The sequence below is a fragment of the Panonychus citri genome, unplaced genomic scaffold, assembly GCF_014898815.1.
Source record: "Panonychus citri isolate SS breed McGregor unplaced genomic scaffold, ASM1489881v1 Contig00095, whole genome shotgun sequence".
Lineage (NCBI taxonomy): Eukaryota > Metazoa > Arthropoda > Arachnida > Trombidiformes > Tetranychidae > Panonychus > Panonychus citri.
In genome coordinates this window covers 264,375-291,353 of record NW_026515500.1, presented here as the reverse complement: position 1 = coordinate 291,353, position 26,979 = coordinate 264,375, and the positions used below count along the sequence as shown (strand labels likewise).

Below are 26,979 nucleotides of genomic sequence, written 5' to 3'. Positions count from 1 at the left end.
AAGGGACCGTATTCTAAGTTCAATCTTCACACGATTTTTTGTTTCAACGGTAAAACTTGTGATCGACAATCTAATCAACTTTAATTGTCATGGAATTAAAAGAAAATTAATTTGAACGAATAAATTCCAACGAATAAAGATCTTCTTCTTTAATTGTAATCAGAGGATTGAAAATAGAAAATATGATCAAGGTGAAGATTAAAAGTTAATCGTTTAAATTGAAGCTTAAACTTTGTTCTCGATTTGTTTTTGCGTTGAAATTGAAATGAATTAATAATTTAGGAAAACAATTTAAATGTGATTCAAATTTTGATATTTGTATTTCATGTTCGCATTAATTATTTGAAAAAAATAGTTAAATGTACAAAGTTATTAAAAAAAAGTGAATGAATGGTTATTGTTCCCAATTAGAAAAAAAATAATAAAATATCACATCAATTGTCGAGAGGGAAAAGTGAAAACATTAAAGTTAATCAATGAGCTGGTATAATAGAAGACAATTAATTGTCCAGTTAACAGTTACTTAGAATTTGAGAAAAATATAACATTGATTGATTGAAGAGAATAGTAAAAAAAACTGTTAACAATTAACAACATGAACACTTTTCCAGTTTATCAAAGCCTTGGGTCTAAATGTTAAAGGTTGAAGTGAAAGGTGAGAGGAAAAAAAGTTTGAGTGACAATTTGATTTGATTGTGGCAAGAATGAAATGACATCTCTATTATTGTTGTTTGTCTCATTAATTGGTGGTGATTGTGGTGGTGATGATGAGGATGAGGATGATGATGATGATGGTGGAGAAGAAGAGAGAGAGAGAGAAAAAAATAAGATAAGATGACAACAATAAACAATTTTTTTCTTTCTTGTAAATGGTTGATTGTTGCTCTTTGTGGTGATTGTTGGCTGTTGATTGTGCTTTTGAAAAACAATGATTAAGGTAATGACGACGATGATGATGAATTATTATTATTAAAAAATGCGTCGATGAGGATGAAGATGAGATGGCGATGGCTGATGTTGATTGTGGTGGTTTTAAGTTTTGTTGTTGATGATAATTGGTGATTATGATGATTAACATGAATGGTGACAATGGTTACACAAATTACACAACAAAAAAGTGACCTTTTTTAACCTAATATGATTCGTACTATTTCTTGACTTTATTCAAATTAACTAGATTATTAATTATATTTTCTACATACTCGTAATTAGTTGAACCTACTGAGGCTCTTTTAATTGAGCCCGGTATATGTGGGTTAATTGGTGGTAATTGTTGACCTTTAATGAAGTCAGCCAACCTTTCGGCGATCATTATAATGGGTGCATTTGTGTTACCCGAAATAATGTTGGGCATAACTGACCCATCGGCGACTCGAAGGCCTTTAACACCGCCGAGAACCCTTAAATAAGGATCTACTACAGATCTTTTATCCCAAGGTGCACCCATACGACAAGTGCCCACCGGGTGATAGATTGTCGCTGTATATGTACGAGCCACACAGGCCAAATATTCATCACTCCAAAGAGTGTAAATCTCACATCCTGGAAAAACGGTCTCAAACAGCCTTGAGTCCATTTCTCTATAAGCCGGAGCCAAACCAACGGCTATTGAAATTTTCATCGCATCAACCATGGCCAGAATATCATCTGGATGCGTCAGGTAACGCGGGTCAATTATTGGTGGATCATAAGGGTTAGCTGAACGTAAACGCACGTAACCTCTACTTTTTGGCCTCAACAAGACGGGATACATGGAGAATGTGTCATAAGGTAGGTAAGGTCGGTAAACTTGTTCCCACATCTCCCGAGTGAATCCTTGTACTCGACGAAAGGTTTGTCCATCATCGGACGTCGGTCCACCAGATAACATGTGAATCTCAAAATCAGGATAATCGTCAGTGAAATTGGTGTAACGGGATTTTATGAATCCTAAACCCTCAACACCTCCTAATGCGGTCAATGGACCTGTTGATAAGTGGACACAAGAAAACAAATGCAAGACAAATATTAATACAACAAATAATAAACAATAATCTCAATCAAATGAAATCAAAACAACAATCAACAATTAACTAGCAAAAGGTGAAAAAAAACTCTCTTCAATTTCAAATAACCCTTATGAAAGGGTTGGTTATTTTGTGACTTTGCCCTAATAAATTGTTTTGATTTGTTTGATTTTGACTGCTGATTAGTTAATCATGTTAATAGATATTTAATTGTGGTCACTAACCTCGTCCACTAGCAAAGTAAGTTAAAATGTTCGGTAAAGTTACAACTCGTCTTTGAATGAGTGAAGTTTTGGCATCAATGGTAAAATGAATGCCTCCGGGGTAAATGTGATCTTGAAGATTATCACCAACCGGAAGGTCAGCGACCAAAGGTATACCCATGGAGGCGAGATGCTCCGCTGGACCAATTCCGGACAACATTAATAGTTGAGGTGAATTAATTGATCCACCAGAGATGATTATCTCATTACGAGCATAAACAACATGGGTCAATGAGAAGCGATCAAATTGAACACCGATGGCTTTTTTAAAATCATTGAAAAGTATTCGAGTTGCATAAGCAAAGGTCAGAACATGAAGATTAGGCCGTTTCCTCGCTGGTCGCAAGAAGGCTTTAGACGTTGAACATCTTGCACCTCTACGAATAGTTCCCTGAGGAATAGCGAAACCCGCTTGAATTGGACCATTAAGGTCAATATTGGGATAACCCAAGTGTTTACCCGCTTCAGGAAACGCTGTGGCGATTGGTGTTGCATCCGGTGGAGTTGCCACCGTTAAATAGCCGCCCGTTGAATGATAACCTGTTAAAAACAAAAGAGAAGACAAAAAAAAAGGTAAATCATCAGCAACAATTAATTTTATTCAACTGAAAGTGCAAAATAATAACTGATAATATATAAATATAACTGATCATGATCATGATAATGACGGGGACAACTAACTAATCATGATTATGAACAAGTAAACGCTTTAATTGTACGTGATCAACTTCATGTTTGTCAGGCCTTTACCCTAATAGACTTGAAAGTGAATACCTTTTTTTTTAACCTGTTCAACTGATGAAGATGAAGATAAGTAACAGAAAAAGATGATGATGATGATGACGAAAATGATGAAGCTGATTATGAGGCTGATGAAAGAGTTACGAATTGATCATCATCAACTTGTTCAATCGTCCGTTAATCAGTTTAACCTCAAATTTAGATACAAAAAGGTTTCCTAATTTAAAATGAAAAATGTCAGTTATCGTTAATTTTTTCACTTCTTATTAACTATCGAGCCTTCATCGTCCTGATCAACATGATTTTAGGTAAAATTTACTGTAAAATGGATACATTATCAATACAATTCTCGCAACATGTTACCAGTTTAAATGAAAGTTACATGATAAATTTTAGCGTGTTAATTATAAATGCATCATCCGAATTTAAATTTGATTGTTGAACATTTTTCAACAACAGTAGCAGAGAAGCAAAAATGATCTAAACGATAAAAAATCAACACCAATCAACAGAAAATTTCACTTTTTAAACATCAAATTAGTTTATCATCAACATCAAATGGGCGCGTCAATATTAATCGTCTATAAATCAAAACTGCAATTACAATTAATTGGTTTTAAATCTGATTTAGTTGGAAAAATAAAAGGATAAAGAGATAAAAGAAAAGTTAACGGTAAATTGTTATGATGACAATTAAGAGGGAGACACGAAAATCTTAAATCAGAGGAAAAATTATCCATCAGAATATGAGAAAGTTTCATCACTTTCTCTATGAGGAGAATGAAACTTTTGTTGAAACATTAAAAGTAATTAATGTAATCATGTTATACTTTAATTCTGGAAATGAAAAGTATGTCATGTGATCCTCACTCAATTCAATTATCATGTTAATCAACAATGAATCTAATCATTGATCATGATAATCACACTATAAATTAATCAACAAATCAAATTACTTTTCATCGTTGCTTCAATAACGATAAAGTCTTTAAACTTAACCAATCTAATCACTAATCCGCCTCAACTTTACCACTCTATCAATACTAATGATGAAGTAACTATAATAAGAATCATCATAACAATCATAATAATAATCATAATGATGATAATGGTATTACAATTTAATTGAGATAGATGATGATCATCATGATGATGAAAAATTTCACTTCTCATCCTCATCATCATCATTATACTTTAACTTTTTTATTGGAAAAAAAATACGAACCAATTTAACTCATTAGTTGATATTATGATAAATTAACACTTATTATTGACCTTCAAATTTGATGAAATTTTATCAATTATTTTGATTATTATCTCAACGATATTGCAAGTTGATCAAATTGGCAAATGATAAACTCTCATCATTCTGATCATCAAGTTTCATTCATTTTTCTAATTTATCGCTCTCATGGTGAAGATAATTAGGATTGTAATTACTAATTTGTATTGTTAGTTGATCTTGGCCTCAACCGAAAATCAATCGTTAGGAATTAAAGTTACAATTATTAACTTAACTTATTAAAGTGATGGTTAATCATGATGATGATGATGATGAGAAATCACTTGAAACTATTATTATTATTATTTCCAACGGTACTTGGTACCTTTTGTTTTGTTGATAACAACCTCGATTGTTTTTCTCTCAACTTTATCATCAATTTAATTTAATTGTTGTGCTATTAAAATAGAGTAGCAAACATAACAATCTATTAGACCTAAATATTGACCTAATAAGTGTAACAAAATATCAAGAATGAGAGAGAGAGAGATCATTATTATCATCAGAATCTTGAGATGAGTTTATCCATTATTATTTAAAATTAGATTGACAGACACAATCATTACTAATTGTTGTAAATACTAATTATTATTGCCTAATATCATTCATTTTTCACTTATAAATAGCAGCAATTTGATAACAATCAGTTTAATTATAAATAACAAGTATTTGCCTTCAGGGGGCTTTGCTGTTTATGTGACATCTAATTAATTAGAATCACTATTAACTTTTATTATTATTATATCCGCGTGGATGTGGTTATGATGATTAAAAGGAAGATGAGAAAGTGAATCAACTTAATAACGGATAATGGTTTTAATAGTAATTACATGGATTAGGATAAAATAGATGATCTATTATAATAGTTTTCAAAGCAAAAGTTGACCTAAATCGCGATTTATAGACAGTCCTAATGAGTCTGGAAATTATCATGATCAATTATTCAGCTAATTAGATGTTAATTAGAAAGGCCATTGACTGAAAATATCACAATCAATTTGATTGTCTTTCTTTTAGGTTTCATCTGATTCTCTCTTCTTCCGTTGATTATCATTGTTTAAGTGTAACAATTAACCAGAACATTATTGATTAAATTTGTTCGCTGATTGTTATCTCAAACTTTAATCATCACCATTAATTATAAATGATCATGATTTAGGTGGGAAAAAAATTAACTTTCAATAACCTTTATTGTTATTGATTAACCTGCAACAATCACAATTAACTTTCAATCTTATTTTTGTTTTTGTTTTTCATCATGAAATTAATCATGATTGATCAGATCATCATCATCATCACCATCATAATCAATAAGTCCTCATCATCATCATCATCCTCCTATCAATTGATCAATCACAACAATAATTGATTGTTACCAATTGTCTTTGCTGGTGAAAAAAATAAACACTTTCTAATGATAATCTTAATGTGGATGATTTTTGAAACAATTACTTTCGATGAAAATTTAATGATACCTAAATATTACATAAAAATTCAATATCAAGGTAACTCATTAAATGACACGGATCATTAATTATCTGATTAATAATCAATTCAATTTAAGTTCAATCATATTATATATATCTAAAGATAACGGAAACTTATATTAATATATCTCAAGGTGATTTATTTTTAACGGTTAATAAATCATCAATAGGTCAATGATGACCAGAATAATTAGACTGAGAGATGATCCGGATCAAATGAGATTAACATTGATCATAATCATTTTTCCTAACGGTACAAATTCACCTTTCAAAATGGACTTAAAACTCAAGAATAACAATCAATTAAGTCTGTTCATTATCTAATATACCTAAAAGTTTGGTCTCAATTTGCAATTAACTATTTTCTCTTCCTTCATCTTAATGTACGATGAAGCTGAAGAAAAGGAAAATAGGTCGATCATCATTCGTCTCTTTTTCTTATACAGACTTAGCATCATCATCTCTTCACCATGAACATCATCATCATCATCATCATCATCATGAGAATACCTCTCCATCCTCTCTCCCTCTCTTCCTCCTCCTTGATAAACTAATAATAATGAATAATAATCAAGTTCAAAGGTTATAATGATATTAAACTGATGGACATAAACAAGAAAACTGGTTTAACTACATTAGTTAATTTCTTGTTTAATCTTTTCACTTGGTTGACTATTTGTTTAAGGAGGACGAAGTTAGAAATGTTCCAAAATTAGATTTACCTGAACAGTAAAACCTTTTACCATTTAAATGGTGAAACTTTTTATTTTCTTGTTTAATCAACAATTTAAAGATTTACCGTTACTTTCTTGTCCCATTCATAATTTAATTTACAATCATCATCATCATAAATATTACTATTATATTATATTAAGATTAAGATGTAATCTAGACAACAATTAGAGTATTAATTGAGAATATAACAGAATCATTGTTTCTTAATTGTTGATAGACTTGATATTATTATAATATTTGAGTTATTAATGTTTGTATCAAGTATTCACATTGTTTAATTGAATTTTTAATCATCTTAATATTAACATTCTCATTATCGTCATTAGTTTAATTCATTGATTTAATAGTTAACCTCATGTGGTTTTGTTAATACAATAATAAATTGTTGTTATTGTTATTTACATATTGATGAAAAAAATAATAATAATAAATCAACACCAATAACAATCAAGTAACAACAATTAACAACAGTTAATCAATTAACTTATAACCCACTTCTCAACCTTTAAATATTATAAAGTGTTTACTTAGCTGTCCGTTAATCATAATTAAACTAATCCACAATTTATTAACTAGATAATAAATAATACTAATGATTATCATCAATTGATTAACTATTACAATTTGAAAGTAATTGATTGACATGCACAAAAAAAGGTATCAATCTCAGAAATGAGTTAAATTGATTTAAAAATTACTCAATTATAAGATTGATAAAATAAGCAAGCAAATGATTAAAGACAATCTGACAATTTACTGATTACAATTAGAGTTGATTAACAATGTTTGATGGTAACAAACAATACTTTAAATGATTCAAACAATTGAGGTAAATGATTGTGAGTACAAAAAAACATTGATTGTTTATCAACGATTATATTTATAACCATTCAGTAAATTAAGCAAAAAGATTATCCATCAATCACACATTATCATTATTCACATGTTCCTAATCAATGGTGAATCAATGATTAACAATTACTAACGATTAGTAGACAAATAAACAGCGGTAGTTAATAAGAAAAAAGCATAAATACTACAAATCAAATCAACTCACAAACAATCAGTAAGCAAATTAACAGTTAATCAAAAAGACTGAACAAGTTGCATGGTGATTGTTAAAATTAGATGAAACCATTTTTCTAATTCTATTTTTTTTGTTCATTAATCTTACAATCGTTTTGAATTGTGAACAATTTTCATCAATTGGATTGAGATTAAAACGATGATGGAGATTAAGATTAAGATGAGAAGGATAATGATGATGATGAAGATGAAGATAACAATAAGTACATATCCTTCTAGCATTGGTTCGTATGAACGATCATCGCACAAAACAATATAATTATTATCCTGAGATAACCAATGAAACGTTATTAACTGTATTATTATGATTACAATTATAACGGTTAATTCATTGTTGTTTCTGCAAATCTTTTGTTACAAGTTGTATTTAGTTGGTGTTTTTGTGTTTTCTTTTTCTTACCTCAACAAGTTGAAGGGGAAAAAACGCAAAACGTATGAAAAAAAAGTCATCAGTTAGCGCGAAAGACACAAGAGTGTTGTAATTAACAGACTGAGAAGTGAAGACCTTTAACCGGCTCATCGAGACCTTTTATCATTCGTTATCGCTCTTAAGGCCACAATATCAACGATTTGCTTCGATTGATCTTGTTTATTGCATTTCCCTTTCAATTTTTTCTTTTCCAACGTTTTTGCATAAATTCACTCATTCACTCATTCACTTACTCTCTCTCTCTCTCTCTCTCTCTCTCTCTCATCAGCAATATCATCACTTCTTCTGTATCGTCATCTTACTACAAAAGATGGAGATGGTTTTTACCCTCTTCACTTTTCTGAAATCAAGTTTAGAGAACTGAATCTTCAATCATCCTTATCATGAAATTAATCACATTTCATCACATGAATTGTATTAATATATATTTATATACATACAATGTATTCATAACGGTACAGAAATGTTCAAATGAAAGGATTTTCCATCAAATAATAATAATAACAAGTAAAATATGATTAATAATTGTGGTAACGATTATTTTTTCTTACCAGTCAAATTAATCTCAAGCTACTTTATACTGAAATCTAATGTGAATCTTGTGGATCTGACAACAGTGTAATTGACTATGATAAAGATGATAATGGTAATAACTGTAAACTTAATAATAATGATAACAATCAAAACGATATAATAAAATAATGCTAATAAACATTAATCAGGTTGAAGGTTGAGGTCAATTATTTCATCTAAACGGTTGTCAAGTAGAAACTTTGCTTTTTATGTTAGGGTTACTTTTTCTATTGATTAACTTTAAATTGATTGTGTTGATTGTTAAATACGTTGATGATAATGTGATGATGATGATGATTAAATAATAATTTAAAGAGTAACCAATTTATTAGAAGTGGTAAATAGAAGCCCTTTCGTTATTAACTTGGCCCAGAAAACCCTTAGAGTTTAACCTTCATAGAGAAGTTAAATAGTTACAATCAATTCAATTATCACGATTAAATAGATTCACTATTTACTGTTAACAACTAATATTAACGATTATTATCAGCTTAATAATAAGTTAATTTTTCTTTCTCCTGTCACGTTTACTCATTTAATCAAATCCAATCACAATCAACTATAAATAATCAATCAATCAATCAATAAACTAAATATAACGAACCAATGTAATCAACACTTTCTGTTAACTCTTTTCAATGTAATGTTAATATTTACTCTCAGTTGATTAAGTTTAAAATATAATTAATTGTTTCATATATAAGTTTGAGAGTATTGAAGTAATTGAGATGAGAAAAATTAATTACCGTTATATACAAGACTCGGATCTCGATTGTCTTCCGATTTAAGGAAATAGGGGAAAACCTCTTCCCATGACCATCCAAAGGCTCCAATCTTTGCCCATGTATCATAATCTCGTCGATTACCTCGAACGTACAACATGTAATTTAGAACTGATGAGCCGCCTAATACACGACCTCTAGGCCAGCGACTTCGTCGATTAATTAATCCAAAGCATGAGGCTTCTTGTGGCTCCGTTTGATAGGCCCAATCAATCGGGGTCATTTGTAAAGTTGCCGCTGCTATGGGAATGTCACTTAATATGGACTCCGATCCCCCCGCCTCTAAAAGTAACACTCTCCATCCAGGATTTTCCGATAATCGATTGGCAAGAACAGCTCCTGCTGATCCTCCACCCACTTTAGTTAAACACAAATAAGTTTTAAATTTAGTTACAATATTCAGGTAATAATATCGGTAAAAATATTTTATATAAACTTTTACCTCGAATCTCAATTAGTTGAGAAAAACAAACTTACCAATAATATAATCATATTCTGGTTCCCAGTTATTTCTTGATATACTGACCGAATGGTCAGCAGCTCGAATCCATAATAGTGTTGCAAGCGGAAGTAAAGCAGGTAAAACAGGAGTAAAATCAACCATAATTCAAGAAAAGGATTAAAAATATCAATCAAAGATTAATCACAATAAATAAATAATATAATTTATCAGGTGAATCCGATCCATGTGGATCAATGGGTCACAACATGAAGGAAAAACAGATTAACGGGTTTTTATCCACAATAAGTGAAACATGAAGTTAATCCGGTTACACAAAATACTTTTGTTTTTCGCTTTTCTCTTGATTGTTGTTATTTGATTTCAATTTGCAAGTTAATTTAACGAGAATCAGTAAATCACAGGGAGAACGATCAATGTATTAAAGTTGAACACACTGATTAGAATCCAATGGTGAAACAATGATGATTATAAATAAGGAGAAATAAACAGATTAGCAAAAGAAGAACAGAAAATTATCCGATTATCGAGAGACACAGAGAGATATTAAATCGGTGATGATGATTTGCTCGGTGTTTAGTAGTCGAGTGATGGACAATTCAGTTAATCAGATGATTAATAAGTTACACATAACTGGACACAGTTTAGAAAATTATAATAATGATCATTTTGAAGGAAAAAAAAAATTGGAGAAACAATTGAGAAAATGATGAGTAAAGATCAACACGCAACTGATGGGGAAATGATGTTGTTGGTGCGAAACAGACAATTGAATATGAGAGAGCGAAGCTAAAAAAAGTTTTCCATTTCGACGAAAACTTTTATTCCCTCCTCATCATCTCTTCTTTGTCTCGCCCACTCTCTCTCTCTTTCTCTTTCTTTCTTTCTTTCTGTCTTTCTTTATTCTCCTCCTGGTCTCATCATGTTACTTTTCATCTTACTTTTCATTCTCAGATCCATCTATCCATCTATCCTCCATCCTTTTATCCCTTCTATTCCTTTGGGGATCGATTAGGATAAACTACTTTCATCTTTCACACTGAATCCATTTTTTGCAAGAATCGAGCTAATAAGAAGATTATCCTAATCGATCCCCAAAGGAATAGAAGGGATAAAAGGATAGATGCATCTGAGAATGAAAAGTAACATGATGAGACCATGAGGAGAAGAAAGAGAAAGAGAAAGAGAAAGAGAAAGAGAGAGATGATGATGATGAGGAATAAAAGTTTTCGTCGAAATTGAGAACTTTTTTTAGCTTCGCTCTCTCATATTCAATTGTCTGTTTCGCACCAACAACATCATCTCTCCATCAGTTGCGTGCTGATCTTGACTCATTATTTTCTCAATTAAACGTAAATCAGTAAATTATAAATCAATTGGTTAATTGTTACTATTTATCATCATTAAAGCATCTTCTTAACTGTCTTCATCATCAAAATAAATATTAATCATCTAATCAGATTAGAAAGCGCGAAAATTAACTGACCATAAAAATTAAGAGGTCGCAGTTAATTGATTGCTAATTTGGTTAAATGAACAATTAATCCAGTTCATAAACGTATTTATTTATAAACAATTAAAAGTAAATTGAGAGGTAAGGATAATCGACAAGTAATCTTAATCATGATTAGAGAGTTTAAATGAAATTATATTGGTTGAGATGCTGTTTAATGGTAACAATTAATAAATACTCTACAACAATTAGAAATAGAAATTAAATATTATTGTTCTATATCAATCAATTAACAATTAACAAGTGAATCCTTTCACTCATTTTGATTGCCGTGACTTTCAATCAAATCAATTATAATCATTTAATAACAATTAGAGTTAAAACTTTCAGTGTCGTCAAATTGTATCTTTTATTATTATCGTCATAATTTAGTGATTATGATTTCAAACAATAAACGAAAGTTTTAAATTGTTTAACAGTTTATAAGTAAAAAATTAAATTCATCAATTCTGATTAACTGAACATTGAACTCAGTTCACTTTCCATGATGATCATGATCTTGATTATCATCAATATGATGAAGATGAAGATGATTATTGTATTGATAATCCTAATCTTTACCTTTCCCCCTCCTTAAAAATGATAACAATTTATTTTTAACAATCAACAAATAATAACAATTTTCAAATCAAATCAATTGATCAACAAAAGGTAAAGATTAAGGTTTGGTCACAATTGGTTACAATTAACTTTAATATTTTCCTAATCTGTTGATTGTTAACATGTTTGTTATTGTGAAAGATGAGGGAAATGATTAGTTAATCATGATAATAGAAAAGATAATTTAGTTTTTCTTTTTAATTTGACCGTGAATATTGGATTAATTTTCCAATGATTTAGTTCAACAATTTAAATTTAGATCTCATTTATTATCTGATTTCATGGTAATCCAAATGATTTGGTAATTGCTCTGATTTTATCTATTTAATTGATTGATTATCTTATTTCTGTCTCATTGTTTTCAGTTTTTTCTTGCTCTCTCTTCACAATAATTTGCTTAATTGTTCAATTTGTTTGATTTAATTTGATACACTGAGCTTAAATTACTCACTAATTGTTTAGGATAATAAGTTAATCCAAATTTGGTTTGTTTGATTATCTTTGAAAATCATCGCAAATCATTATAATTTTTCATCATTCGTAACTTACTTTTCTATTATTAGTTCAAATTATTAAGATTATTGATTTTGATTCGATTTGAAAATTTTCTCAAATCGAATCTGAATTAACCGCCTTTTCGGATCATATGTTTTTCCCTCTTGTTTTCGGTTTGATTTGGTTTTCTTATCCTGTTAGTTTAGCTCTTAATTGTTGTTGTTTATCTTTCGTAACGAATTATTCACAATTTTGATTAATTGTTGTTGATTTTAATTATGGTATCTCAAGAATTTGTTCATAATCTGATTGAAGAAAAGTTGAAACCAACTCATTTGGTGAGTATTCCGTTGGAAATGATCAATTGTAATCTTTTTGCTCATTCATTTTCTTTTTTTTCATTTTCTTTATGTTACCTAGACTGTTGAAGATTTTTCTTGTGGATGTGGATCTAAATTTAATTGTGTCATCGTCTCATCACAATTTGAAGGAAAACCATTACTTGAACGTCATCGAATGGTCCATAGTGCGCTTGGAGATACAATGGGAACAATTCATGCATTGACACTGAAAACTTATACCAATGAACAATTTGAGAAGATCAGCAATAAATCATGAATAAGGATCGATCAGTGTGATTTCAATCTATTATCTGATTCAGTTATAGTCATGAAGAGGTATTGAGGATGATGGTGATGATCAATTCTAAGATATTTGCAAAAAACTTACTGTTATCTTGAAATTAGCAGTTTATAAATATTTTGGCAATTCTATTAACGTATGGGGAATAAAAATGAGAATTTTTTTCGATAATGATTTTCTCGTGAAAGAAGTCACATAAGTACAAGATTTTCGCACACAGATAGACTGTAGTGTCTATTAAATGATTACCGTATTTAATACAAATCAATAGCTTTTAATTATTTTTTATCTGGTTCTCTCTATTAGTCGGATGACATAACTTTGATTTAATGTTCTGAGCCTATTTCTTGTCCAATTTATTCTATCTTTTCTAAAACTTGAAGAATAACCTACTAAAAAATTTTGCATTTAAAATTGGAACAAAAATGCTTAATGATTATTAATTATAAACAATTAAGTCGATTTTTAGCCTTAAAATTAAGGAATCACGAGCGCCCTCTAAATTTTCCTATGAGGTTTTAGCGTTGCTCGCACAGAATATAAAAACATTGCTCCGTTCAAACTTCGATATTTTCATTCCGTGTGAATCATTCGGATAAATTTTTCTCGCCTTAACAAAAAGACTATGATAAACATTGTCTTACAAATCCAAAGTTAATCCGATGATTGGTTCTCGAGAAATCATTCGCTGAAATCGTTCTCATTTTTATTCCCCATACGTTATTTAAAGATAACCTTTTATTATTTCGTGAAGCAAATACATAGGAACGAAGAAGTGCTGAAAGTAAAATGGACGAAGGATAGAAAAGTGTCAAGATGGTGAATCGTTTTTTAGTTTTATAAATCAATTTATTGGCTTGTCTTTCGTCTACGACCATACCAAGCTGAAAGCACCGGATCCCGTCCGATCTCCGAAGTTAAGCAGCTTCGGGCCGGGTTAGTACTTGGGAGGGAGACCACTTGGGAACCCCCGGTGTTGTAGACACTTTTTGATTCTTTTTTACTTTTCCAAAGTTTAACCTTTCAACTCTTTTCTCAACCCCCATGAATTCATTTGCACTTTTTACCTCGATCTTCCGCAGTTCGAACATGACATTTAAAAAATGAAAAGTAAAGAAAAATGAGGCGAGAGAGTCCATTTATTTTCCACAATTAGATACTAACCTAATAAGCTATCTTCTTATTAAAACTTAGAACTTGAATAGAATTTTATTTCATCATTTGATCTTATTAATTTTATGAGCAATTAATTACTAAATCATTTCTTCTAAATATACTATGTATATTATAAATCGAATGAAGTAGTTTCTTATAAATCAGAAATCAAACTTTTTTTGTTTCATTGATCTTAATTGTTGGAAATGAAAGATTAGATAAATCTAATCAAAATGATAGATAGTCAGGTTGGATCATTTTTTATCAGCATCTCTGTTTCATCCAAAGAGTAATAACAAGAGACAGCACTTCATGAAATGTATCGATAAGGAGAGATAAAACTGCATCGATGGTTAAATTCAATTTCAATTCATTCAAGTGCTCTCTCTTGCTATTACGCTTTGATGAGAACACCAATGACTCCCCCATCAGCATCTTCATCATCTCCATCTCTCTGTTAATTTTAACTTTGTTTTACTAACGAGATGTTAAGCTAAATCTCGATGGACTTTTTTACATAAAAGTCTTTTTTTTGTAGTTTATTTTTTCTTGTGGTCAAACAATCAGCTAATCTCAATTAGAATAGTTTAATAACTTTAATTAATTTAGTTAATTAGTCAATTTTTTTTCTAAATCTGTGTAATAATTATTGCTTGAGTCTAATTTTAGACTCTTACTATTGATCTAATCCAAAATTGTGGACAGCAAGAAGATCTCAATACAAATCGGATTAAGATGACCAGTGTATCGATTAATGTGAGACCAATGAATTGGTTAATTGTGATCTCGTTGACTCTTCTATTCACCTTACAATTAACACAATCGGAAGTTCTTAATCCACCTTATTTCAATATTGCCGAAGGTCGGAAAATCCATGCAACCGAAACTTGTGGTGAAAAAGTTGGAAAAGAATTTTTTTGTAAAATTATCGGTTCTATGTGGACAGATAACAATAATATTGATCATAATCAGGGTCAAGTTGTTCAGGGTCAAGCTTGTGATTATTGTGACCCCAATGACCCAAAGAAAGCTCATCCAGCTGAGTTCGCAATCGATGGGTCACCCAAATGGTGGCAATCGCCGCCATTGTCACGAGGACCTGAAGCCGCTCGAGTTAATCTAACAATTGATTTAGGACAGGTAAGTTAAATCCGAAACAAACTAATTAAAACTCTAACCATCTCAAGATAATCAATTCTTATACATTATCATGCTGATTTTAAACCTTTCATTTTCCATTAATTTCGTTTTCAAATTAAACTTTATCATGAAGTCGATATTTTATCATTGAGTATATGCATTTTAACCTTATCACAGTTCTCAGGTCATAAGGTTAACCTTAGACCTTATTGAGTTGATTGAGTCTTTGTGACACTAACAAATGTACATAAGAATATGAGATTAGCAATCACTAGATTATGTTCACATTTTAATGATAAATTAGCAAAGAAATTGGAGTTGATTAAATTTTACTGATTAAACGATTGGACTTTTATTATTGATACTTAATAATGTCAAGATTAAACTTGATTTGCTAATTGTACACAATCAGTTATTTGGTAAATTGTTTAATTAACCCAACTGAATATTAATAAGAAGACTATGATTAGGGATTGGTGATGTGATTATCTTGATTAGAATTCGTTATTTTGTTGATTAATACGAATAATTTTGTTCCATCAACAGGAATTCCATGTAGCATATGTTTATATTTCTATGGCTAATTCACCTCGACCAGGCGTTTGGGTTCTCGAGCGATCTACCGACAGTGGTAAATCTTTTAAGCCCTGGATGTATTTCGCTGATTCCCGTGAAGAATGTATCAAACAATTCGGCGAAGAAAGTGTTCGACCTTTAAAGCTAGATGACCAAGTGATTTGTGAGACCAAATATTCAAAGTTAATTCCCTTGGAAAACGGAGAAGTGAGCGAACGACAATTTGCTTTAAATTACGATTCTAATTAGAATTATTATTGTTTTATCCTTTTCTAATTAGATGGTTGTTTCTTTGATTGAAAAACGTCCAAGTGGTGATAATTTCACCAGTTCTGAGGTTCTTCAAGAATTTACCAAAGCCACTAATGTACGACTTAGATTTATAAGGCCACAAACGACATTTGGACATTTACTGAATGTTGATCAAACAGTAACGCGACGAGTAAGTTTTCACTTTTTTTTTCTTTTGAATTATTGTTGATTTTTTTTATCGAATCTTTTTTCTTGCTCTTTTGAAATTCAGTATTTTTACAGTATTCGTGATATTAACATCGGAGGTCGATGTGTGTGTAATGGTCACGCTGAGACTTGTGATGTTACCGATCAAAATCATCCCGATAAATTGAACTGTGCGTGTCAACACAACACTGCTGGTGCTCAATGTGAAAAATGTAAAACCGGATATGTCCAGAAAAGATGGCGAGCCGCTACACCGGACAATCCCTTTGAATGTGAAAAGTGTAACTGTAATGGTCACTCACATGAATGTGAATTCGATGAAGAGGTTGAAAAACAAGGAACTTCGATGGACATTTATGGTAAATATTCTGGCGGAGGAGTTTGTATGCACTGTAAACACCACACAACTGGACACAATTGTCACGAATGTAAATTTGGCTTTTATCGAGCCGAAGGTCGTCCACTTAATGCCACCGATGTTTGTACTAAATGTAATTGTACGAAAACAAGTCAAACTGGAGGATGTGATTCGGGCACCGGTACTTGTCAGTGTAGAGATAATTTCATCAATGCTCCAGCTTGTGATGTATGTGCTTATGGTTATTACAATTTCCCTAAATGTTTACGGAAATAAACTTGAAACATTAAACTAATTGTATCGATTTAATAATTATTACAATGTTTTTATTTGTTGTTAAATCAAAATCAAGGTCATAGTTTCTCAAATGAAAAAGAAAACAATAAAACAATTGTCAAAAACAACAAACAAACAAACTCTAATCATCTCTCAATATATTATTCACGTTTGTTTACTATACATGTAGTTTTATAAAGACACTTATTCACACTTCTTTCGTCTACGACCATACCAAGCTGAAAGCACCGGATCCCGTCCGATCTCCGAAGTTAAGCAGCTTCGGGCCGGGTTAGTACTTGGGAGGGAGACCACTTGGGAACCCCCGGTGTTGTAGACACTTTTTGATTCTTTTTTACTTTTCTAAAGTTTAACCTTTCAACTCTTTTCTCAACCCCCATGAATTCATTTGCACTTTTTACCTCGATCTTCCGCAGTTCGAACATGACATTTTAACATTTAACAGTATTAATTAGTAATAGAGAAAGGTGAGGTGAGAAAGTCCATTATTTTCCACAATAAGATACTAACCTAATAAGCTATCTTCTCATTAAAAATTCAACTAGAATTTTATCATTTGATCTCAATATTATTAGTAATTTTTTTTATTGGGTTAGACTTAATTACTCTTTTAACTTTTACCGATTAATTGCAAAACTTTTTATAAATCAGAAATCCCCTATTTAAATGGTCTTCATCCTTTTTTTGTTTCATTGATCTTAATTGTTGGAAATGAAAGATTAGATAAATCTAATCAAAATGATAGAAAAGTTATCTTTAATCCAGATTATCAACTAATTGTTTCCTAGTCAATTTTTTTATCAAAAATTTCAAGATTCTTTTTTTTACCAAAAAAGTTGTTATTTATTCCTTAGTTAAGGTCATCTATTTGACCTGGGATCAGATAACTTTTGCCTCTAAGGGTTAAACAAGTACGGTTGTTTAAGGCTAAAACCCAAACAATAAGATGAATAACCTAAAAGTCCTAGTGTGTTGGTCATTCTCATTGTTGCTGGTCAAGCGAAAAGACCGATGGACATTCCAAATGTATTATTAGTATTTTCTCCATTTTCTCAAGCTTTTTGGACAAACAGTATCATCTTGGAGGAAGAAAGGAAGATAAAGAAAGAAAAATCTCTGTATGAATAGAAGGAAGAGGAAGATAAAGATGCAGACGAAGAAAGAGAAAACGAAAGACAAATGATGAGACATAAATTTTCTTTCTTTTCTCTCTCTCTCTTTCTCTCTTATATTTTTCATCTTCAAGACCTTCAAATTCTCTTCATCTTAGATCATCTTTTATCAGTATCTCTGTTTTTTCTCATTCTCTTCTCCTCCCTTTCCTTTTTCTCCTCTAAATTTGTCTGAAGATGAAGATGAGGATGAGAACACCAATGACTCCCCCATCAGCATCTTCATCATCTCCATCTCTCTGTTAATTTTAACTTTGTTTTACTAACGAGATGTTAAGCTAAATCTCGATGGACTTTTTTACATAAAAGTCTTTTTTTTGTAGTTTATTTTTTCTTGTGGTCAAACAATCAGCTAATCTCAATTAGAATAGTTTAATAACTTTAATTAATTTAGTTAATTAGTCAATTTTTTTTCTAAATCTGTGTAATAATTATTGCTTGAGTCTAATTTTAGACTCTTACTATTGATCTAATCCAAAATTGTGGACAGCAAGAAGATCTCAATACAAATCGGATTAAGATGACCAGTGTATCGATTAATGTGAGACCAATGAATTGGTTAATTGTGATCTCGTTGACTCTTCTATTCACCTTACAATTAACACAATCGGAAGTTCTTAATCCACCTTATTTCAATATTGCCGAAGGTCGGAAAATCCATGCAACCGAAACTTGTGGTGAAAAAGTTGGAAAAGAATTTTTTTGTAAAATTATCGGTTCTATGTGGACAGATAACAATAATATTGATCATAATCAGGGTCAAGTTGTTCAGGGTCAAGCTTGTGATTATTGTGACCCCAATGACCCAAAGAAAGCTCATCCAGCTGAGTTCGCAATCGATGGCTCACCCAAATGGTGGCAATCGCCGCCATTGTCACGAGGACCTGAAGCCGCTCGAGTTAATCTAACAATTGATTTAGGACAGGTAAGTTAAATCCGAAACAAACTAATTAAAACTCTAACCACCTCAAGATAATCAATTCTTATTGATTAATTATCAATAAATTTTAGGAATAAAAATTGAAACAAAATAAGTAACAATTAAAATTTTGCTCCAAATCCTAAATCTCAATCCTTTCCTTTCAAAAAGGAGTTAATATTTTTATCCCTATCGATAGGCTGATTTAAATACTAGAGTAAATTTAAATGATAGGATTAGTTAATTGTTTGAAAATGTGAAACTCGTTAAACTTGGTTAATATCCAAGAAATTTTCATCTCTCGAAATGTTTTCATTTCCATTTCCGTTTCTTTTTTCCTTTCTCTCTCTTTCTGTTTATCTTTTTTTTTTCTGCCTTTCGGTGCAAATTCACTCGCATCTAAACCAGAAGAAAAACTCATCTAATTATCATTCTAATTATTAAGATTCTAGGATTTTGAACCATTTAAGTTAATTTTAACTTCAACCAGACTCTCTCTCTCTCTTCTCTGTGTAAGATTAGTCTATGGAGGAAAAATGAGCTTAACTGTTAAGATGAAGATAAACGCTCAAAGGAAATGGATGTTACGTTAACAATTCGGATAAATGCCAAGTCTATTTCTCACCAACAGTCAACATGTTTAGTGTATCTTTAGTTTAGATTAGCTAGTTAATTGCTTAAGAGAAAAGTTTTCATCTTTTTTTTCATTGGAAAATAAAGTGTAACTATGGATTAAATCATAGACTCAATTCTTATTGATTATCATGCTAATTTTAAACCTTTCATTTTCCATTAATCACTAATCAACTCAGACAAACGTCATTGAAATTGTTACTTGATTTCGTTTTCCAATTAAACTTTATCATGATGACGATATTTTATCATTGAGTATATGCATTTTAACCTTATCACAGTTCTCAGGTCATAAGGTTAACCTTAGACCTTATTGAGTTGATTGAGTCTTTTTGACACTAATCATATGTACATAAGAATAAGAGATTAGCAATCACTAGATTATGTTCACATTTTAATGATAAATTAGCAAAGAAATTGGAGTTGATTAAATTTTACTGATTAAACGATTGGATTTTTATTATTGATACTTAATAATGTCAAGATTAAACTTGATTTGCTAATTGAACACAATCAGTTATTTGGTAAATTGTTTAATTAACCCAACTGAATATTAATAAGAAGACTATGATTAGGGATTGGTGATGTGATTATCTTGATTAGAATTCGTTATTTTGTTGATTAATACGAATAATTTTGTTCCATCAACAGGAATTCCATGTAGCATATGTTTATATTTCTATGGCTAATTCACCTCGACCAGGCGTTTGGGTTCTCGAGCGATCTACCGACAGTGGTAAATCTTTTAAGCCCTGGATGTATTTCGCTGATTCCCGTGAAGAATGTATCAAACAATTCGGCGAAGAAAGTGTTCGACCTTTAAAGTTAGATGACCAAGTAATTTGTGAGACCAAATATTCAAAGTTAATTCCCTTGGAAAACGGAGAAGTGAGCGAACGACAATTTATTTAAATTACGATTCGATTGACGATTCTAATTAGAATTATTAATGTTTTATTCTTTTCTAATTAGATGGTTGTTTCTTTGATTGAAAAACGTCCAAGTGGTGATAATTTCACCAGTTCTGAGGTTCTTCAAGAATTTACCAAAGCCACTAATGTACGACTTAGATTTATAAGGCCACAAACGACATTTGGACATTTACTGAATGTTGACCAAACAGTAACTCGACGAGTAAGTTTTCACTTTTTTTTTCTTTTGAATTATTGTTGATTTTTTATCGAATCTTTTTTCTTCCTGTTTTGAAATTCAGTATTTTTACAGTATTCGTGATATTAACATTGGAGGTCGATGTGTTTGTAATGGTCACGCTGAGACTTGTGATGTTACCGATCAAAATCATCCCGATAAATTGAACTGTGCGTGTCAACACAACACTGCTGGTGCTCAATGTGAAAAATGTAAAACCGGATATGTCCAGAAAAGATGGCGAGCCGCTACACCGGACAATCCCTTTGAATGTGAAAAGTGTAACTGTAATGGTCACTCCCATGAATGTGAATTCGATGAAGAGGTTGAAAAACAAGGAACTTCAATGGACATTCATGGTAAATATTCTGGCGGAGGAGTTTGTATGCACTGTAAACACCACACAACTGGACACAATTGTCACGAATGTAAATTTGGCTTTTATCGAGCCGAAGGTCGTCCACTTAATGCCACCGATGTTTGTACTAAATGTAATTGTACGAAAACAAGTCAAACTGGAGGATGTGATTCGGGCACCGGTACTTGTCAGTGTAGAGATAATTTCATCAATGCTCCAGCGTGTGATGTATGTGCTTATGGTTATTATAAAGAACCTGAATGTCCTCGATGTCCATGTTATCGTAATGGTACCGTTGGTGAATTGTGTGATCCTGGTAGTGGTCAGTGTGCCTGTAAAGATGCTTATTCTGGTTTAGACTGTGGCTCTTGTGCTCCAGATTATTGGGGTTTCCCTGAATGTCAACGATGTAATTGCGACTCTGCTGGTTCTGATTCACCAAATTGTAACAGGACTGATGGTCAGTGTAGCTGCAGGAAACAATTTTCCGGTCGTCAATGTGACTATTGTTCAGTTGGATTCTATAACTATCCCCAGTGTCAATCGTGTGATTGTAATCCCCTTGGAACCACTGATGACATTTGTAACACCGAAAATGGTCAATGTAAATGTAAACCTGGATTCGGAGGCGATCGATGTGACAAATGTGAACCAGGTTACTATGGTTTTCCCAATTGTACACTTTGTGCCTGTGATCCTGTTGGGTCGGTCAATCAAACCTGTGACTCGACTGGTCGGTGTACATGTGCACCTCGATTTGGTGGACCAAAGTGTAATCTTTGTGGTGCTGGTTATTACAATTTCCCTAAATGTGAAGCTTGTAATTGTGACCCCGCGGGTTCTTATGGTGTAACCTGTCAAAATGGTGTCTGTCAATGTCGAGATAACTTCGAGGGTATTAAGTGTGACAAGTGTAAGAAAAACTTTTACAATTTCCCGATTTGTGAAAGTTGCTCATGTAATCCCGCTGGAGTTGTTCCCAATTTCCCTGGTTGCTCTGAAATTATTTCTGGTAAATTGTGCGAGTGCAAGGAACGGGTAATTGGCCGTTACTGTGATACTTGTGCACCTCATTATAAAAATCTTCGAACCTCAAACCTTCAAGGGTGTGAACCTTGTCGATGTAATCGTGCTGGTTCACTTAATGGTTTAGATGCTTGTGATGGTGAATCAGGTCAATGTGCATGTAAGGAATTGGTAACTGGTACAGCCTGTGAAAAATGTGCTTATGGTACTTATGCTCTTGCCGTTGGTAATTATCTCGGTTGTGTTCCATGTGACTGTGATCTTGGAGGCTCTTGGCGTGGTACTTGTGACCCGCGAACGGGTTCATGTCAGTGTAGATTCAGAATTGAAGGTCGACGATGTGACCGTCCACAAAAAGCTCACTATTATCATACAACTTACCAGTATCTTTATGAACTCGAAGATGGTCGAGGCGAATATCATAATGTTCGTTATGATTATAATGAGACCGTTTTCCCAGGTTTCTCTTGGAAAGGTTATGCCAAATTCTCTGACCTCCAGAAAAAGGTGATAATCGATTTTCTCATTGTTCGATCATCATTCTATCAGGTTATTCTCAACTATCATAATCCAGGAACAGAACCAATTGTCGGTAATCTAACACTTTCCAATGAAAACGAGCCACCACAACACATCAAGATCACTTTTCCCCCGACCAGTGCACCTAAAAAATACTTGTTATCGATGGATAAAACTTCACCTCTCTATCTTTTCGCGGCTCAAAGGCCATGGAAAGCATCTTTGTCCGCCGACGAGCCACTTTTAGTCGACTACATTGTTTTCTTACCTCAGGCTTACTTCGAGGCCAGTATACTTAGAGAAAATGTTACTGCCGCTTGTACCATTTCAACTGCCAACTATCAACTTTGTCGACATTATGATTATACCAAATTTCCGACAAGCGCAATTAAATATCCTGACCGAGAATCGACCACTTTACCTGCTGAAGGTGCTGATACTCGAGACTCTTTTCTCATTGATGCCACTCTTTTATCTGATACCGAACGGGAGCACGTTTTCGATATGGCAGTGGATAAAACTCAAAAATATGTTCTAATCCTCTCCTATGTTTACCGGGTCACTAATCCACCGCCAATAGGTCAAGTTGCTAAATTAACTGTTGAAGTTAAAACGATCAATGGAACAGTTAATAATCCCTTCCAAGTACCAATGTGTCAATACACTTTCCCCTGTCGACACATCGTTTTGAACGAAAAAGCTGCTCCATTTGAATTTCACCTCGAATCAGGCTCAATTCCTGTTAGCGTCAAGTTGAACAACGAAATTGGTGAGGCCACTTTTAGTATTCTTGGATTGGTATTTTGCCAAAATCTGATTGGAACATTGATCATGTTAAACCTTCACTTGTTTGTATCATGCGTAATTTTACATGTTTGAATATGTCGTATGATTTGAATTCTGAATCGACGAAAATACCTTTCGGTCAGCGGGGTAAAGTTTCCCCTGTCTCAACAAACGCTATTGAAGGATCAGACATTCAAGATCGAACCGTTGAACTTGTTGGAACTGCACCGAGAACAGAAAACTATCAACTAATTGTTCACTATTATCAACCTGATCATCCATCGTTCGACATTGAATTAACCTTCCAACGTACACCAACATCACCACCAGAACAAGCGACACTTAACATTGCCCATTGTCCGAGTAAAAATGGCTGTCGATCAGTAATCAAGTTTAAAAAGCCACTTGGTGTCTTAGAGGAAAACAAAGAGTTCACCTTAGCTACGATCCCACCCAAAGATCGTGGTGTTCAATTTGATTATTTACTTTTAACTGCTGAGAAATCATTCACACCAAATCAATTGCGACTTCCAATTGTCGACAAATCAACTGAATTCTTGAAACATTGTGTTCAAGATGCATTTCACATAGACGATTCTTCATCTGAATTTTGTAAACAAGCTCTTTTCACCCTGACGACGGGTCTCAACAACGGTGGTGCTTTTTGTAGCTGCAATTCGACAGGTTCAAAGGGATTCACTTGTAATCCACTTGGAGGTCAATGTGACTGTAAGCCCAATGTCATTGGACGGGAATGTAAAGCTTGTCGATCAGATTATTATGGTTTCCCTGATTGTAAACCTTGTAACTGTACCAAAACCGCCGCTTATTGTGAACCAGTTACTGGTGAATGTGTTTGTCCTAAAAATGTCGTCGGAAGTGATTGTGCCAAATGCGCACCATTAACTTACGGTTATGATCCCAAAATGGGCTGTGAGGCTTGTAACTGTCACCCTACAGGCGTCAAAGATGGTAATCTTCAATGTGACCTTCAATTCGGTACCTGTGATTGTAAAGAAAAGTACGATGGTCGAACCTGTGATTCATGTAAAGCGGGATACTTTGACTTTCCTGTTTGTCGTGTTTGCGATTGTCACTTTGATGGTACAACGGTTGATATTTGTGATCGTAAATCGGGAACCTGTTATTGTAAAGAAAATGTTCTTCGTCCTAATTGTGATGTTTGTCGACGTGGTACCTACAATTTGGAGAAAAATAATCCCAAAGGTTGTACAAAGTGTTTCTGTTTTGGTACAACAGAAAATTGTCGAAGTTCCGAATTTAAAAGTGTTCCAATTAGAGCAACCAATTACACCAATTGGTCAACCGTTAACATCGATTTCACTGAGTCAGGTGAACGAATCAGTTTCTTGGAAATTGAATCAGGACCAAATGAAAGTGAATATAAGATAAATCCAAGATTATTTAGTCGCGGTGACACAGCCGATGTACTACCGAAAGCCGATACTCTGAGTAATATTTACTTTAAGGTGCCCAATGAATTCCTTGGTAATCGTTTGACATCTTATGGTGGATTCATAAATTATACGATTCTTGAAACTTCAAGCTCGAATGCCGAAGATACTGTAATTACACCCGATATAATTCTGATTGGACGAAACTACTCAATCGCACTTACTCGTGATGAACAACCTGAAGCACCAGGAATTAGTTTAAAGATGGAAATTGAACTTCTTGAGAGTAAATTTGTTCACCTTACCGATTCAACCTTAGTTTCTCGACCACAATTTATGACCTTACTTCTTGATTTACAATCGATTTACATTCGAGCGGCTTATTTCAAATCAATGGATTCTGTTACTTTAACAGATTTCACAATTGACTCAGCGCTTGATTTACCAAATATTAACGGATCTTTGGCTTCTCGAGTTGAACAGTGCATCTGTCCTCCCAATTACAAGGGAAGCTCTTGCGAGGAATGTGCCAGTGGCTATTATCGAGTTGCAAATGGACCTTATTTGGGCTCATGTGCTCCTTGTCAATGCAATGGTCACTCAAACGAATGTGATCCTCTAACGGGAAAATGTTTCAACTGTAAACACGAAACGGTCGGTGATCATTGTGAACTGTGCAAATCAGGATTTTACGGTAACGCTACCGTTGGTACACCCCACGATTGTCTCATGTGTCCTTGTCCAATGCCAAACAATTTCGCTGAATCTTGTGAGGTTCGGCAAAATGCTCGACTACAAACAGAAATTGTTTGTAACTGTAAACCAGGTTACAGTGGTCAAAATTGTGAATTATGTTCAGCAGGCCACTTTGGTTATCCTTTATTACCTGGAAATTATTGTCAACCTTGTCAATGTAACGGTAACACCGATCCAAAGGATCCTGGTTCATGTGATATGTTCAGTGGTGAATGTATCAAATGTCTTAATAATACTGCCGGTCAATCGTGTGAATATTGTGCTGATGATTATTATGGTGATGCGATTAACCTTAAAAACTGTAAACCTTGTCAATGTGATCCTGATGGTACAGCCGTTTGTGACCGTTACTCTGGACAATGTGAATGTCACCCAAATGTTATCGGTGATTCTTGTGATTCATGTAAACCCAATCATTATGGATTCAATAAAGGTAAAGGTTGTATTGATTGCAACTGTGCCAATGCCTCAAAAGGTTACGATTGTGACATGGAAACTGGTCAATGTTACTGTCAGCCTGGTGCCACTGGACGAACATGTAATGAATGTGAAGCAGGATATTGGAAATATTCAACTGCCGGATGTGAATCTTGTGGTTGCGTCGAGAAATATTCACGGGGAGCAGTTTGTAACCAGCAAACTGGACACTGTGAATGTTTACCTGGTGTAGTTGGTGAAAAATGTGACAAATGTCCCTGGAGATGGGTGTTCGTTGATCGCGAAGGCTGTTTAGAGTGCGGTGAATGTCAACATGCACTTCTCAATGATACAGATACACTTGAGAGAGAAATTGTCCCAATTCTAAACGATTTCAGTAATTCATCTTCTGGCGTTCATGCAAAGAGGAAATTCGCCACTTTGAACAACAGAGTAGCCGAATTGTATAAAGTTCGTGAAGATTTTGATCAAGCATCGAAAGCCATTGACCTTTCGCCTGTTGAAAATTCCCTGGACAAATTGACAAACGAATCTGATCTATTATCGCCATGGCAGGAAAGGTTAACTCGACTAGCTAATAGTGTTATCATCAAGGTTGACGAAACCAAGGAAAACGCTACTAATGTCCGACGAATGATCAAAAAGGTGAAAGCTGAAATGGACAAATTGATTAAACAATTAAATGACACGGATAATAATTTGGTCTATGAAGTGATTAACGATCCAAA

At 32.9% G+C, this 26,979-nt stretch overlaps 3 protein-coding genes and 2 non-coding genes across 5 annotated transcripts; 4 read left to right on the top strand and 1 right to left on the bottom strand.

The window, feature by feature from the left end:
• Window positions 1-119: 119 nt before the first annotated feature.
• Window positions 120-10,728, bottom strand: LOC128388062 (glucose dehydrogenase [FAD, quinone]-like). The gene is made up of 4 exons (XM_053347413.1): window positions 9,863-10,728; window positions 9,350-9,742; window positions 2,231-2,809; window positions 120-1,965 (listed from the first exon to the last, which is right to left on the bottom strand). The coding sequence occupies exons 1-4, from the start codon at window positions 9,987-9,989 to the stop codon at window positions 1,148-1,150; spliced, it is 1,917 nt and encodes a 638-aa protein (XP_053203388.1). The 5' UTR covers window positions 9,990-10,728; the 3' UTR covers window positions 120-1,147.
• A 1,902-nt stretch (window positions 10,729-12,630) lies between these two features.
• Window positions 12,631-13,226, top strand: LOC128388075 (uncharacterized). Its single transcript, XM_053347428.1, has 2 exons — window positions 12,631-12,791; window positions 12,874-13,226. The coding sequence occupies exons 1-2, from the start codon at window positions 12,732-12,734 to the stop codon at window positions 13,069-13,071; spliced, it is 258 nt and encodes an 85-aa protein (XP_053203403.1). The 5' UTR covers window positions 12,631-12,731; the 3' UTR covers window positions 13,072-13,226.
• Window positions 13,227-13,961: 735 nt separating this feature from the next.
• LOC128388170 (5S ribosomal RNA) lies at window positions 13,962-14,080 on the top strand. Its single transcript, XR_008325220.1, has one exon. It is a non-coding gene; the product is annotated as a 5S ribosomal RNA (ribosomal RNA).
• Window positions 14,081-14,662: 582 nt separating this feature from the next.
• On the top strand, window positions 14,663-17,199 carry LOC128388066 (laminin subunit alpha-like). Its single transcript, XM_053347417.1, has 4 exons — window positions 14,663-15,390; window positions 15,937-16,173; window positions 16,247-16,408; window positions 16,490-17,199. The coding sequence occupies exons 1-4, from the start codon at window positions 14,986-14,988 to the stop codon at window positions 17,057-17,059; spliced, it is 1,374 nt and encodes a 457-aa protein (XP_053203392.1). The 5' UTR covers window positions 14,663-14,985; the 3' UTR covers window positions 17,060-17,199.
• Window positions 17,200-17,280: 81 nt separating this feature from the next.
• Window positions 17,281-17,399, top strand: LOC128388169 (5S ribosomal RNA). Its single transcript, XR_008325219.1, has one exon. It is a non-coding gene; the product is annotated as a 5S ribosomal RNA (ribosomal RNA).
• The last annotated feature ends 9,580 nt before the right edge of the window (window positions 17,400-26,979 follow it).

Excerpts from the sequence above, each read along its gene's own strand:
- LOC128388062 (XM_053347413.1), bottom strand. The coding sequence starts at position 9,989 with ATGGTTGATTTTACTCCTGTTTTACCTGCTTTACTTCCGCTTGCAACA. Across the intron at positions 2,810-9,349 it reads TCCGAGTCTTGTATATAACG|GTTATCATTCAACGGGCGGC; the intron begins GTAATTAATTTT and ends TGTTTTTAACAG. Across the intron at positions 1,966-2,230 it reads TTACTTTGCTAGTGGACGAG|GTCCATTGACCGCATTAGGA; the intron begins GTTAGTGACCAC and ends ACTTATCAACAG.
- LOC128388066 (XM_053347417.1), top strand. The coding sequence starts at position 14,986 with ATGACCAGTGTATCGATTAATGTGAGACCAATGAATTGGTTAATTGTG. Across the intron at positions 15,391-15,936 it reads TAACAATTGATTTAGGACAG|GAATTCCATGTAGCATATGT; the intron begins GTAAGTTAAATC and ends TTCCATCAACAG. Across the intron at positions 16,409-16,489 it reads ATCAAACAGTAACGCGACGA|TATTTTTACAGTATTCGTGA; the intron begins GTAAGTTTTCAC and ends TTTGAAATTCAG.
- LOC128388075 (XM_053347428.1), top strand. The coding sequence starts at position 12,732 with ATGGTATCTCAAGAATTTGTTCATAATCTGATTGAAGAAAAGTTGAAA. Across the intron at positions 12,792-12,873 it reads AGTTGAAACCAACTCATTTG|ACTGTTGAAGATTTTTCTTG; the intron begins GTGAGTATTCCG and ends TATGTTACCTAG.